Genomic DNA, 20,195 nt, shown 5'->3' with positions numbered 1-20,195 from the left:
GTGACCATCATTATGGCTCCGGGGATCCTGTCCCTGCTCAGAGGCAATTCAGGGAAAGAGGGGTCTGAAAGAGAGGAAAACCTCTAGGTCACTAATGACCAGTAGCGGTAACCAGCCAGTGGTTGGGTTTGGGCCAACAGGAATGAGTTCATGGGCTCAGTGTTTCCTAATGGAGCGCTGTTCATGTGGCTCCGTAATACCCAGCACGGCTGGCACTCGCACGCGAGGATACAACCGGCCTGGAAACTGAACAACTCTCTCAGCCCACCAAGCAGCTCAGCACGGTTCTGGAGCAGTGAGGGGAGAAGCTTCGATTGCCACTGCCTCTAGGCTGTGCCCTTTCCGTGAGCACACGATTTCTCAAGTCCAGCACAAAACCCACTTTTTAACCACAAAACATGGAAAAGGAGAAGAAATTCAGGGTAAGCCAGAGGGAGTGACAGCAGCATCTTGGACGCAGGCTTTCCTGTGAGTAAAGGATCAGCCTTGGACTTTGGATTTCCGACTAGTCCTTGTTTACCCAGCTCCAGTTCTGAAAGTGCCTGTTCATCGTACAAACATCGAGAGTGCTGGCAAGGCCGAGGGGAAGCAAAGTTCAGCTGCAGGGAATGCGAGAGGAAGGGCGGTCCTGCAGCTCCCCTGGCAGCAGCTCAGGTCGTTAAAGCAAACGGTTCTGATCTGCAGCAGGGCGGGAAGGAAAATGGTGGGGGACTCCATCTCCCAAAGCCTGGGTCGCTATGTGCTCCTGGCCATAAAAACTGGGGCTGGGCAGAAATCCAAGCCCTCCGCACCAGCCACGTTAAAAGCTGCTGACTGACCCCCAACAGTGCACATTCACTACAGCACGTCCAGGGCTGCAGGACCATCGGGGAGATTATTGTGTCACCAGGTTATACTACAACCATCTTCCCACAGCGCCACACGAGAAGAGGCTCGGCAACGGCCTCGCTGAAGGCTCCAAAGCCCCTGCCCTCTGGGGCCTAGCCCAGCAGCGCAGGCTGGAAGAGGATGGGTTCAGGTTCAGCGTGCTCTGTGGTCGACAGCGAAGCACTCATTTCCCTGGATCCACTCGCCCCTCCTAAAAACAGTACCTGCAGCGTGTGCTTGGTTAACTCCCTCCTGTTGACTCATTTACGGAAGTCAGGATTCAGACACAACCCAGTACGATGTGCTCCTAACAGAGGGGTTTGTTTCAGAGAGCTCCACTGTGTTGTGGACCATCTTTGGGTTTGGCACACAAGCAATATATTTCATCCGTAGATCAGGCCAGTTTTCTATTGCTTTTTCCCATCTGAACCATGCTAACTCTGGTGCCGTTCCTCTGAGGAGCTCCAAGCACCTTACAAACATTGGTCAAACATCACACCACCCCTGTAAGGCAGGTAGGATTATCCCCATTTTACAAAGGGGAAAACTGAGGCTCGGTTACCCAGAGTCACACAACACACCAATGGCAAAGCCAGGAAGAGAACTCAGGTTTCCTGACTCCTCGTCTCCGCACTTTAATCACTAGACTACACTCTCTTTCTTCAGAAACATTAATTCTGTTTTCTGATGCTAATTTAAAAGGGCTTTATTCTGTTGCTCTAGATTAAATTCCTTAAGCAGATCTCTCCCTCAGAGAGCTGCTTTTCAAAAGTCCGCTCCGATGCACTTGAATGTTTCCATCATGCAGCCTTTATTGTCCCCCTTTCAGCTGTGAAACAGCACTAATCTCACCTAAGCAAACTCACAAACCAAGCAAGTTCAGACACTGTCATCCAGAAGTCCCCCTGTACTAAAATTAGGAAACCATAAGTGGCTGCCTGTTCTTATCCGAGGGTGTGACCAAGCAACTCCCCAGCCAATCAGAGCCAAATTAATTCTGCAGGCATGAAGCAACTGAACTTGTTTATCACTTTGACATCTGGCACCAGAGCAAAAACTTGCAAATCTTAAACTGCCTTCACACAAGGAACTTGTGACACAGACAGCTGCAGCCTCACAGCCCACAGGCTGGGACTACCTACTCTCCCTACAAAGGGTACGGAGCCTGGATTGGAAGAGAACACAGTAGAAGGGCCATGTTGGGTTTTCAACGTGCATTCAGGTTGCTTAATGCAACAGTGAGGAAGCAGATTGTTCCCAGAGCAAATATTGTTTCTGGACCACCAGAGGAGATTGTCACTCCAGCTGTGAGTAACCTTTTGTTTAGGGGAATAGTGATAATCTATTATAGTAAATGTAGCAGTTTATTGTGTTCTGCGGACTCAAAACTGATTACAAATATAGCTGATAGCATTGGGATCTCCTAAAATGACAAGTATCTCCCATGTGTGATAGCAAAAAGGGGCTCTGCTGGAAAAGAAAATATAAATAATGCAGAGAGAAAGTTAAATACTGACACATTTTTTTAAGAAAAGGAGAAACTTAAGTGAGTTTTCCTTGGGGTGGGGATAGGAGAAGCTGCGACTCATGTTTTTCCATTTGTTAAATTTCATTTGGATGTGAAAGTAAAAGTATAAAGAAAGAGGGAAATGATGAGTTTCACTCAGGAATAAAACCAATCCTTTTCTTACAAATGGCCAATCAAGTCACATGATGGATCAAATTCTGCTCTCAGTGACCGCTAAGTCGATGGGGCTGCATGGCTGTAACTGAGGTTAATTCACTTTGATTCCCAGGGGTTATTTTTCTTTATACTGTACTTTCTTCTCTCATCGGTCAAATGACAGAAAAGGCCTCTTTTCATCTTGTGCTTACACCAGTGGGCAGGGCAGAGACGTTCAGCTTTGGGTGCGAATGCCCAGCAGGCCTGAGCCTATAACAGGCCAAACCACAATCCCACTTCTAATCACAGGGAGAGTGGGGTCCAGACCTGCACTGTGTGGCTTGGGCCCATCTCTGCTCCACTCAGGGCCATCACAGAAGCTAGTGCTGCTCCTGATTTTGATAGGAAATGTTCTTTCCCTGCAGAGGCAATTCCCTGCTTTGTGAACTGCTTTGCATAGTTGGTAAGGTGAAGGCCCCAAACAAAGGCCTCTGATCCTGCAGAGATCTCCATGTGTGTTACTAAAATCAATGGAACATTGCACAGATGCAGGGATCTGCCTACATGGAGCTCACTGAGGGATCGGGGACAAACTGTGTGAACGGACACAAAAATCTCTCTCTACTTTTTACTCAACTTGAACCTGTCTGGCATCTACCGGGTTAAAAAAAGAACCCTCTTTGGAGGCTGTGACAGTGGTTAAGTCAGAATCCATTGTTGGTCAGATCGGTTACACGTACCAGGAAACAGGGGGGATCAGTCACCTGCAGACAGACTTATGGCGTCACTTTAAACAGACAGTGGCAGAAACTAAACTCTGTTCCTTCCATTAAAATAACCCAGCTCCCTGGTTTGCAGAGCCTGCCAGGAGTGCCATGTTCAGAGGTGAACGTGGGCGCCTCTTTCTCGACGGGCCAATAATAAAAAGAAAGTTTAAAAAAAAAAGTCGTATGGAAAGACGCTGTCTCGTTCTGGCTATAAAAAACATTCCCCTTGTTGGGGGCGGGGCAAGGGGGGGCATACTGCAACCGGCTACTGAGATCTAGTGACAGGGCATCTGGGTGTCTCATAAGAGGTTGTGTCGCAGTTTGCTTCACTCTACTCTTGTTTTGTTTGTATTTGTATAGATACCGTCTAACCCCTCCCTCTCTCTGTCAGATTGCCTCTCCTTGCCTCCAAACCAACCCCCATTTTAGTCAAGCCTTTAAAATGGGAATTTCCCCAGTTGAAATTGAATCAGCTACCGTCAACGTGTAACTGTGCAGAATCCCCTGTTGTTTTCCTGCTTTCTTCTCCTTTTCCAAGAGATTATGTGTGAGCAGGGGGGCACGGGCCTATACTAAACTCAAGAGAGTCCAGTCCTGAGGCGCTGACTTGCTACTCAGTTCCCCATTCCTTACTCAGGAGCCTCCGAGAAGCTTTGCCAGAGTAAGGTCTAAATAAAAATCGAATAAGAGCCTCAGACTTTGATCCGAAGTTTTAGTTTATTAATATGCTTTGCTTTCAGGAACAGAGCACAAGGGGTTAATGTATGACAGCTGTATGTACAGTTAACTTAAGACTGTTTGCAGCCAGCGCAGATAACTTGTTACTAGGTGAAACTTTGTCCAGGCCATTGCTACTGTTCTGGGCACCTCAAAGTGATTTGAAAGTCAGACTGATTGTCACTGTGCCCTTCGGGAATGCATTATGCGCAGGCCGCGACCTTCTTGCTGAATTTGAGGAGCTGGCGGGCTCATGGCACTGATCAGTGACCTTGGAAGGCTGAGAGTGAGCAGTTATTGCTGGGTTGTTTTGCATACGTCCTACACCTGGAACCTTGCGGAGACGTTAGACCGAGCCCTGCCTGCGTGGGATGAATTTTGGGACTATGGGAACTAACCAAACCAGAACAGGGAAGCTCGGCTCTGTGCCAGCAGGGGGAGATGGAAGGAGCCCTGTTTTTCAAAGCAGGTGCTTACGAGCCATGTTGTTCCAAACCAGGTCCCAGCTAATGGCAGGATCTGGACTAGGGAGCTGGGTTACTTTGATTTTCGTGCCCAAACCGAGATGCAGAAATACACAAACATGCAGTGACAGAAATAAATTGACATATCAAACCACATTTAGTCTAGAGCTAGTAGGAATGAGTGCATTTACCCATAGCTCCTCCTCCCTTCCCCATCTCTCTAGTAGGCCAAGGCTGCGAACCTGTTCCCATGTTCCCTGCACACCCAAACTTCTGACTGAAGTCAGTAGGAGTTTGGGGTGCACACAGAATGTAGACCCACTGGAACCAGCTACACAGGCTTGTTACAGTTTGAACCCCTAAATCCCAATAAGATGATGTCCCATCTCTATACTGATCCATGACACATGGGAGGCTGCAGAAGACCCTATATGACCTCTGGTTTCTCTCCTATTGGCAGGATCAAGCCATTGCGCTGATTGTGATGTTTGCAACCGTCCTGATCCCATCGGGCTGGGTTCTGGCACACATGGAGGACTACAAGCACAAGCCTAGTGAGTGAGAGACAGGAAGAAGCTGCATCCAGCCTAGTTTAGGAGAATGGGAAGAGGAGACTATTGAACAAACCCCTTCATGGCAATCTGACTTTTGAGGATTTTATAATTAAAACACCATGAAAAAACACAATGGGCTGAGCAGGTCTTTGTTTGGGTAGAAGAATTGGATTGTATCTGCTGGTTAGGATAGACCCTAATCTGTACTACACCCAGCACAACAGGACCCAGTCCTGATGGGGGCCTATAGGTGCTATTGCAATACAAACTTTCTCCTCTTACAGCAAACTCTGACTAGGGAGCTTTTGATTTTCCTCTTAAGCTGGACATTTCATGCATCCCCACTCACCAACTTTACAGTGTAGTCTTAAGTCAAGTCCATGATGAACAAGGTTAGGAAGCAACTTACTACGCTCAAGTGCACTCAAGGTGCAGGCCCAGTCACGGAAGTGCAATAGAGCAGAGATACTGGCAAGAATATGCTACATGGCCACTCACGGTTCAGGGGGACTGGAAAGCTGTTAAGCAGGGGCTGCTTCTCAGGGGTGCTGCACATCCATAGTTCACAGACTTTAGCTGTTGTAGATGCTCTGCATACCTGAAAAATCAGGCCCATTGGCCCAGATCCACAACGTTATGTAGGATCCTAACTTGCACTGATATCAGTGGAAGTTAGGAGCCTAAATACTTTTGTGGATGTAAGCCACATGTCGTTTATCCCCCACTCCCCCAAAATAGCTAACGGGGAACTGGGAGAATTAGTGTCAAGCAAACACAGCCAAGGCTGTTCCAGGGAAGCCGATTGCAAGGGTAATTCAAAAAGGGGGCAGTAACACTTCTATCATTACAACCTGATCACAGTCAAACAGGGATTTTAGTTTCTTTAGTGAATATCATGTCTACGGAGCCTACCAGTTATTTGAAAAGGTTAATACAATAAAAGCCCATGGCTCACTAGGATAGGGGAAACTCCCTAATCCACTTCTGTGGTTTCCCACGCATCCCCATCTCACACCAAACCTAGCCCTCTCTCCACAGCATTGAAAGGGCTGTAATGAGGTCTCCTAAGCTCAATAGGTTCCTAATTCTCTCTTGAAGCAATGAAGTATTGCAATTAAATCTAAACTGCCAAGTGACACATTAACCCTGCTTTATGATGGTTGCTCCATTACTCTACTTTGCAGTGGCTCTTTGTCAGCATCAACTAGTGAGGTTCTACCTTATTTTTAAAAGCCCTCTACTTAGCCCAACCCTGAAATATGACAGAAAATATATTCCTAAGCATGGTTATTTGCTCCTTACCTGTACATCACAGACTAAATCATGAGAAGTGGCAGTACGTAGTGAGGGTTTCTTCGGAATGAGGTTTGGGAGCAGTCTTAGGTACATTAATGACTTGGAGCATAAATAGGGGAAATTCTCAGATTGCACAACGTTGCGAGGAGGAAATGGACTGTGATACTTGCAAACATCACAGAATTATTTCAGTTGCTAAAACAAGGGAGGATTCAGAGACTCTCCAAATAGAGTTTGACAGAATGGGGTGGCTAGGGAACATGATGGTAGATGTGAAAACAAGGGGCCACATGCTGAAATTAAATAATTTAGAACCTATAACAAAGGAAATGCTGTTTATGCAGGAATTCCCTGCCAGGCAAGGTCATTGAACTAAACACGGAGGTCAGAGTAAAAAGGATTAAGTCATTTTATGACCAAACTACAAACTCCACAGGAGAAACTGGTGTAGGTTGACATCTAATCAAGTCTCACACCATCAGATCTTCTCTACCTCTGTTCACCATTGCTGCACTGACATGCACCCTACATTGTGGTGTGCTTGTCACGAGTGTGAGGAAAGACTTGAAGACCATATGCAGAGCTGCAACCATGGGAAATCCCACTGTGTTGGCTGGAGCCTTTGCCTGGTGAAGAAATCCGACGTATATACTTTGATGAAATACAGGCGCAAGCACTGGTGAATAGCATACCAGCTTTCAGAATAAGTCAGTCCTAGGATACTGTCCCAAGCACCTGGTGCAAGAATATATGTATTGGATCTTACTGTTTAAAGCTAACTTTATAAAGTTTTCTGGAAGTTTGTCACTACCATTTATGTTTCATTTGACACCATCTGTTCAACTGATGGGTGGAAAAGGAGCTCAGCTGCTGTCTGCAGCGGCAACCACTGATGTCAGTGCTGCACCCAAAAGAGCACCAGCCACCTAGCGGAGATTAAAGACCTGCTTGGGTATCAGCCTGACTAGTGTTTATGCTCACATGCCACATTTCCTTTGGCGCTTGTACTATCATAGCCAAGGGCAGCAGGCAACCATCTCCTTGATGTGGAACCTGTACCCCACCCCCACAATTGCGCTGTTCATTCCCCCAGCTGAAGTAGCTGACTCTTGGTCTTCTCCAACTCCTCCCAAGAAAGGTGTTTTTTCAAATAGACTGGTCATGGGCCCCTTTACCAGCTCTCTCTCCTGGCTGTATGAAAAATCCACCACCCTCATGAAAGACCCAAGCCTGCCATACTACTAGGAATACTATGGAAAAGTGACTCACTAAACACGGGTATAATAGCCATGGACAGTGCCAGAATACACAGGCAGACTAAACCAAAGCAATGAAGCTTAAAGCTGTATTAGAAAAACGTTCATTACCTGCAGCCTGGTTCTGTCACCTTTCCTCACAGAAAGTTGCTACTCCACGTGAGTATGGGTGACAGAGTCAGAGATGTTGAGAAATGTGTCAGAAACACAGCTCCTAACAAGACAGGACCTTGGATGCTGCTCTTGGCAGTCACCAATGTTTCAATTCATTGTTAAGATGTATTGATCTGTAATGAACACTACACCTGGCATGCTGTGTAAGATCTTACGTTATTCAGTTAGATTGTAAAGTTCCCCCTTAAACAGGACACAACCCAAGAGTTAGCACAAGAGCATGTGAACAGAACTGTAGAAGAGGGAAGGCAGAGAAGTTTATTCCAGCAATACTGCTGCACCACACTTCACAATAAAGTGTTCATGAAAGACGAGAATAAACCCAAAAAGGATATAAAACCAAATGCACTAAATGAATGATTTTATTCCTGGCAAACCCACTGATGGGGTGAGCAGCTCCCTTTACTGCCAACTGTGCGGGTGGGGTGTCTTGGTAATGCTGCCTCTGGGCTGCTGGGAGGAGGGGCTACTGGTGAGAAAGTCTTGCTCCCCCAAGTCCAATCACCACGTCAGCAATGCCTGATAGTGGGAATATGGCATCTCTCTCTCTAGCACAGTTTAGGACAGAAGCACCCATCTACTGGGCTAATGACTCTACCATGTAGCTACCACCAGCACCCTCCAATGCAACAGTTTGACACTAAGACTGATTCAACCACCATTATGGAGCCCTTATCCCCCTTGGTGACAGTAGGACAGGAGCTCCTATGGTCAGTGCCAGCAGACCGTTGGCGCACAGGGAATTCCTGACTTAAGCACCAAAGGGTTACACAGTAAAGGCCACTTACTCCTCTGTACAAGCATCAAAAAGTAGTTCTTCCCGACCTCCCCTAGCCCCCCCTTTAATATAATTCTGTACAGAGTCAGTGGTCTGAGCACCACCAGTTTCAGCAGCAGCAAGAGTTATTCGCTCAGGCAGTGCAAAGTCTTCTATGTTAGGATATCGTGGGCTTGGTGCTCCACCAGCATTTCCATGCTCCTCACATCTGTGCACCAGAACTCCAGACGGTCCTTCATCCCCTTGATCTGGAAAGCAAATCCACAACAGCTTTAGGAGCCTGGACATAGAAGGGGAAAAGCAATTGCACCTGACCAGGAATGGGCACTAGAGTGAGACCAGGCATGCTGCACACTGAATTCAACTAATTTGGAGCAGAAGATTTCTCACCACATCCACCGCATTTAAAGATGGAACATGAAAGCCAAAGGGGCTGATCACAGGCAGGGCCCCAGGAAAAGCACTATCAAGAGTGAAACCAATTCAACATGGGTAATTCAACAAAATTACTAATTCAACAAAATGGACTGTGAATTTGGTAGGGCCCCAAACATGGGACATTAAGATCCCAAACTTGACTTCAAGATATGGTGTGACAGGACCCCAAGATTCTAAGTATGTGGGTTTCTGAGAAAGCTTTTAGAAAATGAAGGGAGAAAATTTTAAGGGAGAATAATTTTAAGTTTTGTAAAATGAAGCAGTCCATCAGCTGTGATAGTGTGTCATTAGGACAGCAGTGTGCATTTCAGTTTCACTCAAAGCAAAGTCCTACATTATTTCCCTCTCCCCAACCAAGTGTTTTTCATGGTTTAAAGGTTTTTAATATCTGGGAGAAGCTATTCAAAGAGTTCTTAACACCTTCTTGTTACATGTTTGTTATGGGAAAAACTAATTAATCATGGAAGTGAGGGATGGTACAGACATAAGGTCTTCTAGCCCATCCCCCTCTTCAGGCAGTGTTGTTATCTATAGCATTTACTAATAGGTCATAGGCCCCAAATGATGAGGTACCAACCCTGGGAGACTCTTTAGCTCTTAACCTTTCTTCCAAAGTCATTCCCTGTTAGATGTAAGGTCTCAGGTATAGAAGATGTGCAACAATGGCATAGTTATTAATTTGAAACCTTAAACTTAAATTTAATGAAGCAAAAACTTGTTACATTAACCCAAGTTTCTGTCAATTTATATACACAAGTGCACATGTGTGATGTGCTTATTGTTTGCATGGCCCTATTCTCAGATCTCAAAGACACTTATTCCATCCATCATGTTCCCAAGGAAGGCTTGCGAGTACAACTGCAAAGCTTAGTTATGGATATCTGGGTTGAAATCAAGGTCTTGTTATTTTGTGAAGGTTAAGCACTACAGGAGAACTTTTCAAATAGTGTTTTCCTCTGGAGGGGGAACCTTTGCTAACTCTCTTCTCCAAACCACTGCAAGAAATGGGCAGAGTCAAGGTCTAAGAACTACAATCTTATTAACAGCTCTCATGTCAGTATTCAGGCCAATCACAGATCGAAAGGAAGGTGAGTTACCATTGGTTAAGTATTTCAGCTGACATTACCTGCTGTAAATCCAGCACACGCGGTTGTACCCAAGTCATGTGCACTTTCTTATCCACTTCATCAATACTGCCCTTTACTAACCCTACTGAGAGAGCCTTCATCACCAGCAGTTCCACCTGAAGAGAAGAAAAAGGGATTAAGAACCAGTCACTTTTCCCACAGACTCCCAATTCTTTTGAATTGAGTTATCTTATAAACAGTCATTAGACTACTGTTCGCCACACGACAAAACTAAACTGAAGAGTGGCGCAAGGCAACTATCTCCACGACAGATCACTCTGACCAAGCTGGGCAGCATTCTATACAAACATCTGGAACCACAGGAATTAAAACTGTGCAAGCTTGTTCTACTAAGGAACGCGAGGGCCACCTGTATCTGAGACAGAGGGCAGTAGATAGCAATTCATTGTTCCTCTACAGCCAGATGATTCTTCACAGTTAATTTGTGAACATTAATGCGGTGAATTTCTTTTCCCCACTATTTTACAACATATAGAAATGAACCTGTTCAGCGGATACTGTTAGGAATTTCACATGCAAGTTACTTATTGTCATCATTAGCATTAACACAACTCACCTCATTCACGGTGACTTTGGCACTTTTAGCAATCTCTTCAAAAGTGAGCTGTCTGTGATTGGCTGGTCGGGTGAAAGTCATCTAAACGCAAGCAGAAATTCAGCACTCTTCAGATTTCTTCTCTGAAGATGTATGGAGTCTCCCTAGTACTGTCCTCCAGAAGCCACAGGGTATGCCAACACAGCAATTAAACACCCACGGCGGGCCCAGGTCAGCTGACTTTAACGCCGGGGACTCAGGCTGCAGAGGTGTAAAATTGCTCTGCAGATGTTCGGGCTGGGGTCCGAGCTCTGGGACCCTGCAAGGGGGAGGGTCCTAGAGCCCAGACTCCATCCCAAGCCTAAACATCTACACAGCTGTTTTTAGCCTCGAAGCCCAAGCTAGCTGATCTGGGCTGGCCGCAGTCATACCGCAGGTCTTTTATTCCAGTGTAGATGTACCTGCAGACTCAAACCTCATCTCTACCTGTGAAAATCAGAGGCTCTGATAACAAAGGGCCAACAGCAGCTAGCTCTCCCTCTATTTTTAGAAAAAGACTGCTTTATTAAAGATGCTAAAGTAAGTAGCAGTCAGTTTCCCACATCTACCTCTCCAAACAGTAGGCTCCCTAGGAAACAATTGCTCAAAGAAAGATTCTAATCCTGAAGATGGAAATTCTCCATCCACATCACGTTATTGGCACAACTGCAAGTGCTTAAGGACCGCTAGACTAGTGGTTTTCAAACTCTTTCTGGGGACCCAGTTGAAGAAAATTGTTGATGCCCGCGACCCAATGGAGCTGGGGATGAGGGGTTTGCAGTGTGGGAGGGCCTCAGGGCTGGGGCAGGGGGTTGGGGTGCAGGAGCGGATGAGGGCTCTGGGCTGGGGTGTGCAGGCTCTGGGGTGGGACTGGGGGATGAGGGGTTTGGGTGCAGGAAGGGGTTCCAGGTTTGGGGGGCGCTCAAGGCTGGGGCAGGGGATTGGGGCGCAGACTTACCTCCAGTGGCTCCCAGTCAGCAGTGCCGCCGGGGTGCAGAGGCAGGCTTCCCGCCTGTCCTGGCACCTCAGACTGCGGTTGCGCCCTGGAAGTGGCCAGCAGTAGGTCTGGCTCCGTGGGACTCTCGCCTGCAGGCACATCTCCCCCACCAACCAGTTCCCATTCGCTGGGAGTGTGGAGCCGATGATCGGGGAAGGAGGAGCGCATGGAGCCCCATGCCTAGAAGCCAGACCAGCTGCTGGCTGCTTCCAGTGCACAGTGTGGTGTTGGAACAGGTAGGGACTAGTCTGCCTTAGCTGGGCAGCGCCGCCGACCCAGTGCCTTGCACGTCGCAACCCACGGTTTGAAAAACACTGCACTAGACTCTCTCATAATGAAGCACTTCATGTGTAAAACAATTAACTAAGCTCCATCTGTCTGAAGTATAAGTCAGCCTGTCAAAACTGCAGCTTTTGAGAGTGAGTCAGAGATTGTTAGTGTCATAAGACTCCGCATACCCATTGGTGACAATGAAACCAGGCCTTGTACATGGACGGAATGCCAGGACAAGAATTTCTGTGTCTTAGATGTTAAAGGCTTTCCTTGCATGAGGCGGGTTTTCAACCCTTATCCATTTCAGGCGAGAATTTGGGCTGTTCTTTAGGCAGCTCTAAAGTTATGTTGGGACATGCTTTAAGAACCATCCCTTCAGATGCTGTCTTTGAGAACAATCTTTTTGGCTCTTGCTGTCGCTTACTAGTATTCACTGGCACTTTCTTCCAACAGCACTTGTCTCTGAGCACCACCAATAGGCAAAATCATGTAATGCTGCCATTACTGATTTACATCTAAAGAGCAACATATAAGAGAGCAGTAGACTGAAAGCACCATGCACACAGCTCTCAACTCACAAACAATCTACTTGGACACTACAGGGAAGTTAATCATGGGGCTGCCTTCCAGACCCATCCAACTGACAAGGGGGGTGCCCTATCAGGGTTTCAGCTTGCAGCTTACCTCCATGAGGCACAGCAGCTGGATCTTCTTCAGGAGAAGTGCTTCATTTGCAGCCAGGTCTGGCTGTGAGATAACAAAAACATTAAGCAGCTGTCTATGAATAAAGTTAAATTTTCTTCTTGTTTCTTCTTTTTTCTTTTTAAGTTACATCCTATGTACTAGAAACGAATCACACAGAAGGTAAATACCCTCTCCTCTGTCTTGCTTCTGTGCTAAAAAGCCCCGGATTCAAACTCAGTACTGGCTGACCATTCCATATAGTGGTAACAAGGAGATGGTGTACTGTTAAATGCTATCCTCTGCATGATACGCAAAATCATGGTCCTTAACTAAGGGCTGTCTAGATGGACAATAAAGATCTCTGGGAGCTATTGCCATATTGACAGCTTCCTCCATAATCACTGAAATATTAGTATTTGACAATCATTATTTTGCAGGTGTTCCGGGAATGTGAGAGGCACTCTTTAGTGTTTTCCATAGTACCTTCGTAATGATATTTAAGTGTCCCAGGTAAGTTAGATTGGCACAGCAAGAGCCCCAGGAGACCCCATGAAATCTGCTCGTTTCCTTGGTTACGAAAGACACTTCTCTTTCTTCCATCTTTTATATCTACCTTCATATATTTATTCTAATCAATCTAGTTATGGTGGGAAGGTGCTGTTAGAAACGTTACGGTGGAGATTTTACATGTATGGAAGTCAGGAAAACTAGAGTTTTGGGTTGTATATTATCCTTATCTGTCCCTTTGTACTCCCACATTATTTTATTATTCTAGCAGATGTCTATGCATTTATCAGGGCACTATGAAGTTGTGTTGTTTCCCACATCACTCACTCACCTGCTGGCCCCAGGCTGTCTTCTGAGCCTGGAATTTCTCTACATTACCACTATTGAAGGCATAAAGTGTGTCAATCAGCCACTGTCTGTCAGTGGTTCTCAAGGACTCCAGTACAGGGTGCATGAGCTGTGATAAATAAGGCAGGACAGCGTTATTGACAGACTATAACCAATTTCCACCATTCAAAAGCTGAGACAACCCAGAGTCTACTTACCAGCTCCCCAAAGTTATAAACTCCTTCTCCTAGGAGTCCTGCCAGCCCCAAGGTAAAGGCTCTCTCCTGCTGCTCTGACACTGCATGGAAGAATAGCGTATGTAAAGCGACAGCTTCAACCCTATTGCTCCTTCCTCTTTCATTATGTGTATATGATCTCTTTCAGATTTTTTAGTCATCATCAACTCCACATTTACTCAAAGCTGCAAACACGATCAAATCTAATCTTAATCCATGTGAAATGCAGTTCCATGCCAATACTGGAGGCTGCAGGAATTAGTGTGTGACAGAAATCCACTCCAGTGCAGCCTGAGGGTCTGAACTACTTGAGGTCACTGACCACCTCAGTGATCTGCTTGCAGCAGAGGCCCCTCCCGGTTGGAAATTCAGAGGAATACCATCACGTACCATATCAGTGACGCAAAGGAGATCAGAAGAGTTGGGAAATGGTCATTTACTCTCCCCTACCTTACTGACAGTCTCCCCACCCCCCATACATCTTGGGTACAGTAGCCCTGAGATGAATGAGCAAGCAGAATTCATCTCTCTGGGTGGACTCTAGTAGGTTAATGATGGAATTATATAATACAGCAATGTTGAGGAAAGCTGGACTTCCCTGCATGCCTACAGCTGGACTACACTGGTGGAATAGGCCAGGACAGAATGAACATGGAAACTACAGTTCCCTACATCTGGCACAAGGAGGCAGACTTACCTGGCAGATCCTTGACATCAATACAGCCCAGGAACCGCAGTGCATCCTTATAGTAAGAGGCATGATTCCCAATTGTCTGGTAGTATTTGCTGGAAAGGTCGTAGAAACGGCTGTGAACAGATGTCACCCCAGGGAGATTGTTCAGCATCTCCTCAACATCCTCTATGGTCTCCTAAAGAAAGGAGAAAGTCCAACTCTTGACACACAGACATTTTATACACACCTGTATCTTTCACCTCCACCACTCACTATTTTAGTTAGTCCTGAAATTTACAGCTTATCACAAATTATATTCACATGTTTGGTACAGAAATCCCATCCAGAGTGAATAAGATGAGAGTGCAGCTGAGAACATTAGTAACAGCACTTGGAACAAAGCAAACAACTCCCTTTCTCCCAAAAGGTCTCATTCATATTTACAAACACTGGTCAGTGAGTGCACTTCCTGACTCTTGAAACTTCATATTTCTATTGATACTAAAGCATGAACAACTGAGGGATCCCCATTCAGCTCACGTTGGTGAAAATAATGTATCGTAACTTTGCCTAATAATCATAGAAATGTAGGGCTGGAAGGGTCCTCGAGAAGTCATCAAGTCCAGCCCTCCACGCTGACAGGATCAAGTAAACAGACCATCCCTGACAGCATTTGTGCAACCTGTTCTTAAAACACCTCCAATGATGGGGATTCCACAACTTCCCTTGGAAAAACCATCTGTTCAAGTGGGTTCCCTCTTACCCAAATACTCCAATCCCCACTTATAATAAGGTCAGTAAGCCCCTCAAAAAAGTTCAACCAAGAAGTTAAATAGAGATATACCATACTTCTTAGCTATTTGCCAAACCACATTCATGATGCTAAATTCGTAGAACCAGCCCTAAGTTGCACTCGGAGACACAGAAGGGTTAATTCAAGGGTTTTTCTAGCCCTTCACAGAGGCAGTTGCTGATTCACACCAGCTGAGGATCTGGCTCCATACAGGTCATTAGTGGTGATAGTCATACACTAGAAGTATATGCCACTAGCATCTCAGCTAAAGGAATAACACTGGCTATTACTTCTAGTGTTATCAGAACTACACAAACACTTTCCAGTCTTCCAAATAGGGCTGGATTTCCAAGACACCTGCCCATGCTGCCTGAGAGAGGTTACAGATAAACTTAAATTCACAAAATTCAACAACAGACACAGAAAGAGAGGGGCTGCCTCTAAAGGCTAAGCAAGTGCTGAAATAATGGGCATCCAGAGGAACTGAGTACACTCAAATGGACAGAACGTAAACGCCAACATAATCTCACCTTTGTGACCTGTAGGTCGCCAATGTTTAACTTCAGAGCCCCGATGGCTGTTTTACATAAAATCACAGCCTCATCACTGCTTTTCACCTGCAACCACAACACAGTTACACATCAGAAAAACATAACTGTTCCAGCCACACAGGCAACTACGGACAGTTAAAGCATAACAAGCGCTAATTTAGTTAGGTTGTGTTTCTTGCTGTGTTCCCAAATCCAAATCCACGTTGGCTTGTTCACAGTGAATTGTATGAACTGAAGAATATGCCTTCTCCAATATATACACAGATGTAAACATATCTACCAGCACAGACCTACATATACATGCAAAATGCAGCAGCTATTTTACTTAACTGTGCCAAATAGGAAAAAACTTGGATTTCACAAATACCTTTTCTCGAGTCTTTTCCAGGAAAGTAAGGGCCACATTAGGATCTAACATGGAGGAAGGAGGAAACCATATTAAGGATCCAAACAGCAGAATATTTTAACCTACCACAAGAAAGTACCTTGACTGGCTGCACAGAACTCAGAGCCAGATTCTCAGCCAGTAAAAGCCATCATACCTCCACTGAAGTAAACGAACTATGCTGATTCACACCAGCTGAGGATCTGGCTCCATATGCATCAGCCCTCTCTCCAGCAAGGTCCCTTCTGCAGCAGTAATTTCAACATTAGTTGTAAAATTCTATGAGTTTATGCTTTTTACTATCAATATTGTGCAAACCGGTTGCCTCATTTTCACATTGAAGCTTTGGCTGTTGCCATCAGCCAGTTAAATTGTAGGCCTAATAGTCCTAAAAAGTCACCATTAATACTAGAAAAGTTACTCACCTGTCATCTGTCTAACTACATGAAGAATGATCTCTACCAAGGACAAAGGATTCACCCTGAAATGAACAACACAGCATCAGAACAGTTAAAATTAAGAGTGCACACGCTACAAACATATGTACAAGTAGTTAATCTCACCTGTGTTCAAACTCACTGATGAAGTTCTCATAAAGCTGTAGGCGGTTTAAAAAAAAAATTGTGACAGCCAGTTAGTGACAGAATATTTCATTCTTGTGAAATAGGCAACTTGCCCATTATTGCATATAAACTCCTCCCTCAAAGTAGTTTTGTACCCATAGGTGGAGAAATTTAAAATGTACTGACAATAGATTACAGAAGCCAAAAATTGCTCATCTTATGAAGAGCAGTCTCCAGGATCTTCTCCCAACTGTGGAGAGTGATTCACCAGTTAATAGATTCATGAGACAAGACTAGTCTCTACCAAGAGGGGGTTACCTAGGTCTGTTTACTCCTCTTTGTTGTGAGGGGTCGCTATCCACTAAGTATCCATATAGTCAATAAAAGCCTAGCTATTTCAGGCTTCTCTACACACCCCACTTGAAACATGCAGAGCATGTCCAAACTCTCTGGGCTTTCCTTGCTGATGTCAATGTCTTTTTGGTGAATCATAATTTGTTATAAAAATGCAAAGAAGAGGGAAATGAGCAGAAATGAATCACAGGAGTACCTAGGTTCATGTAAGTTCAGATATTTGTGTGTTGCATTCTTAAAGATGACATGCCTAAATTGGAAGAGAGGAATGAAATCTGCACTGATACCTGAGTTTGTGAACTCTCAGGAAAACCACTCTGCGCGCACACACACTGTTAATCCCTTTGTTGCCAAGACTGAAGAAAAGCCTTTTTAAAAAAACACAGGTGAACCAAACTAAGACCTGTGAAGACCTGAAACTCATCTCATTCCATTCCTCATGTTACAGCGCCATTATTTTAATCTAACCCATTTCAAGCTTTAGAATGTTTGTAAAACATGGTCAAATTATGCCCAAAGCCTGCATATAAGATCCAATCCATAAACTTCTAATACTAATAAACTGTATCTATTTGTTGACATTTTTAATACATATTCAGACCCTTCCAAATAGATGGGGTGCGGTTAGGAAGTTTTAAAGCATATTTTCCGATTCCACAATATTTAGGCAGGCCTTTGCACACCTATTTTATATCAGTCCAAGAATGCTCACACTGTCATCTTTGCACTGACACTTGCTTAAGAATCAACCTATTCACCTTGATGAGTCCATCTCCTTTAGCAAAGCAGGGGTCCTGCACAAAGTCCAACACCTGCAGAGTCAGCTGGTGCCAGAGTCTGAAAATACAAAAACAAAGAGGCCCCTGGCATCAGCAAACATCAGTACAATAAGCAAAACTATCAGACGGCCACCTACTGAAATACAGAAGCAAACATTATAAAACTAATTTCAATTAATCCATAAGGACCAATATAAAGGATCATTTATGACTCAATTCAGCACTAGTTCTGAAAAAGTTAAAGACCTCAACTGGCCAGGACCAGCAGCCTGGTGCTAATAACTATTCTAGACTAGACTTCAGTTAAAAAATGTGTGTTCAACCTTTTCCTCATGTATAGTTCAGAGGGATAGTAAAAATTGAGTGCAGCTTTCTTCAAAAGCTCTCACAGCACATAAGTAGTATGGATCAACCCTCAAAACATCCTCCAAGGGAAAATATTACTTTCCTCATCTTACACATGAAGAAACAGGCAGCAAGAAGTCACAGGGAAACACCAATCTCTTGCCTATTTCAAAACTCTGTCAATTATTTTTAAAAAGTTCAAGTATGGTTTCATGTTCTACATGCATTTCTCAATCTGTGACAATTTTTGTAATTTCAACAATCATATTTTCCTATATTTTAAAATTGGTTTCTCTGTTGTTGCTGTGAGCAAGGCCGACAGAGAAACAAATCACTAACAGAGAAACAATGAAACTGACTATGCATAAAGTGCAGTCAAACAAAATAAAACTGAAAAAGCATCTCAAATTGGCTATAATTATCCTAGGTGTTTTTTGTAGCTACTATAGGTTAAAAGGTATCAGATAAGTGTGGCTTTTAAGTTAAAGGTGTCTTTCAATAGGACATTAACTAAAGAGTACTGGATGGCATTACTACGAGGGGGACTGTATTTCTTGAGTACCACCATTTCTTGTAACCCAGCGGTTCTCAAACTTCATTGCACCGTGACCCCCTTCTGACAACAAAAGTTATTACACGATCCCAGGAGGGGGGGGGGGGGGGCTGGAGCCCGAGTCCTCAGCAAGTCTAACACCAGCCCTAGCGACCCCATTAAATTGGGGTCACGACCCATTTTGGGGTCCCAATCCTCAGTCTGGGAACCCCCACAGCGTAACCCATTTCCAGTGGAGATGTCGGAGCAAAGGTGCACGTCTGATGCTGCACTCAACCCCCCAAGTACGTGCACAGGGGCGTGGGGTGGGTCCGCTCAGAGGGGCAGGATTTGCTCCCCCGGGGGGGGGGTCAGACACCCCCCCCCCGCAACACCAGCTCATGGGAGCAGCGCTCCAGCCTCCCAGCACCGGGGCAGAGCGTGATCCCTGCACCCAGCGGCCGCCAGGTCCCATCCCACCCCAGGCGACCACCCTACACCAGGGAGCAGCCCCCGCAGCCCGCCCGCCCCAGCCCGCCCAGTGCCGGGGCCCCCCGGCCCGCTCACTTCTTGGTGTAGAGCTCCTCCAGGCGGTGCCACACGGCGGCCTGGCCCGGCCCGGAGCTCTGGCTCTGCTGCAGGAAGCCCGGCACGTCCTTCATGATGGCGGCGGCGGCGGGCGGGGCGGGGGTGAGACCGGGGCGGGGGGGGGAGCGAGACGAAAGGACCCCAAGAAGCAGGAGTCCAGGCCACCCCGCCGCTACCGCCGGAAATGCACACTCACTTCCGGTAACGAACCCCCGTCCCGTGCGCGCGCGCGCGGCATGGTGGGTACCGTATGGCCTCGCGTAGTGCAGCCTCGAAACCCCGCCCCCCACGGGGAGGAGCCGCTACGCGGCCTGGGCCTGATGGCGCGACGCAAGCGCCGGGGTGCTGGCCGGTAGCCATGGCAACAGGCGCGGCCTAGGCCTAGGCCTAGGCCCTGCAGCGCGGAGCCGTGATGGAGCTGCTTGCAGCGGCTCTGACTCCCCCCCCGCCCCCCAGCCCCAGGGAACGTACCACGGGCTCGGGGGGACACGGGCAGCTCAAGCCAACGGGGTGGGTGTTTCCATCCCCCCAGCCCATCTCCCCTCCCAGCACCATCACGGTCAGCAGCTCCCCCACGTGCCGCCATGGCAGGGCCTTGCGCCAACTGCCCTTGGCCAATGCTAACTCGTGGCCCGTTCGTCCAGCGCGGTGCATCGGGGCGCCATGGCATGGGGACGTGTGTGTCCCAGCGCCCCGACCTTTCGGAGATCTCCAGACCAGCCGGGACCATCTCACTGCGCGGCTTTGGGGCTCTCGGCACTGTATCGGTTTGGAGCCCCCATTGGTTCTGTTTAGGGTAGCAGTGTTCCTCAGAAGCCCCTGAAGGACGATGCACCCACCAGTGCAAACAGACAAGGGGTCACAGATCTGCCCCCCTAAAAAAAATAAAGCTGAGCTGCTGAGGGCGGCCCT

The 20,195-nt window shown here is 46.4% G+C and overlaps 1 protein-coding gene and 1 long non-coding RNA gene across 2 annotated transcripts; one reads left to right on the top strand and one right to left on the bottom strand.

Moving 5' to 3' along the window:
* Positions 1 to 1,682: 1,682 nt before the first annotated feature.
* LOC102934420 lies at positions 1,683 to 5,162 on the top strand. Its single transcript, XR_443491.4, has 2 exons — positions 1,683 to 2,174; positions 4,939 to 5,162. It is a non-coding gene; the product is annotated as an uncharacterized LOC102934420 (long non-coding RNA).
* A 2,829-nt stretch (positions 5,163 to 7,991) lies between these two features.
* On the bottom strand, positions 7,992 to 19,596 carry PSMD13 (proteasome 26S subunit, non-ATPase 13). Its single transcript, XM_037899479.2, has 13 exons — positions 19,263 to 19,596; positions 17,798 to 17,876; positions 16,686 to 16,720; positions 16,548 to 16,603; positions 16,105 to 16,148; positions 15,717 to 15,803; positions 14,418 to 14,589; positions 13,703 to 13,782; positions 13,489 to 13,614; positions 12,651 to 12,713; positions 10,679 to 10,759; positions 10,101 to 10,217; positions 7,992 to 8,784 (listed from the first exon to the last, which is right to left on the bottom strand). Exons 1-13 carry the CDS (start codon positions 19,355 to 19,357, stop codon positions 8,689 to 8,691), a joined length of 1,131 nt encoding a protein of 376 aa, XP_037755407.1. The 5' UTR covers positions 19,358 to 19,596; the 3' UTR covers positions 7,992 to 8,688.
* Between the last annotated feature and the right edge of the window lie 599 nt (positions 19,597 to 20,195).

The sequence above is a fragment of the Chelonia mydas genome, chromosome 6 (genome assembly GCF_015237465.2).
Source record: "Chelonia mydas isolate rCheMyd1 chromosome 6, rCheMyd1.pri.v2, whole genome shotgun sequence".
NCBI classification, from domain to species: Eukaryota; Metazoa; Chordata; order Testudines; family Cheloniidae; genus Chelonia; species Chelonia mydas.
The sequence above is the reverse complement of the archived record's forward strand: the minus strand, read 5'-3'. Positions and strand labels throughout refer to the sequence as shown.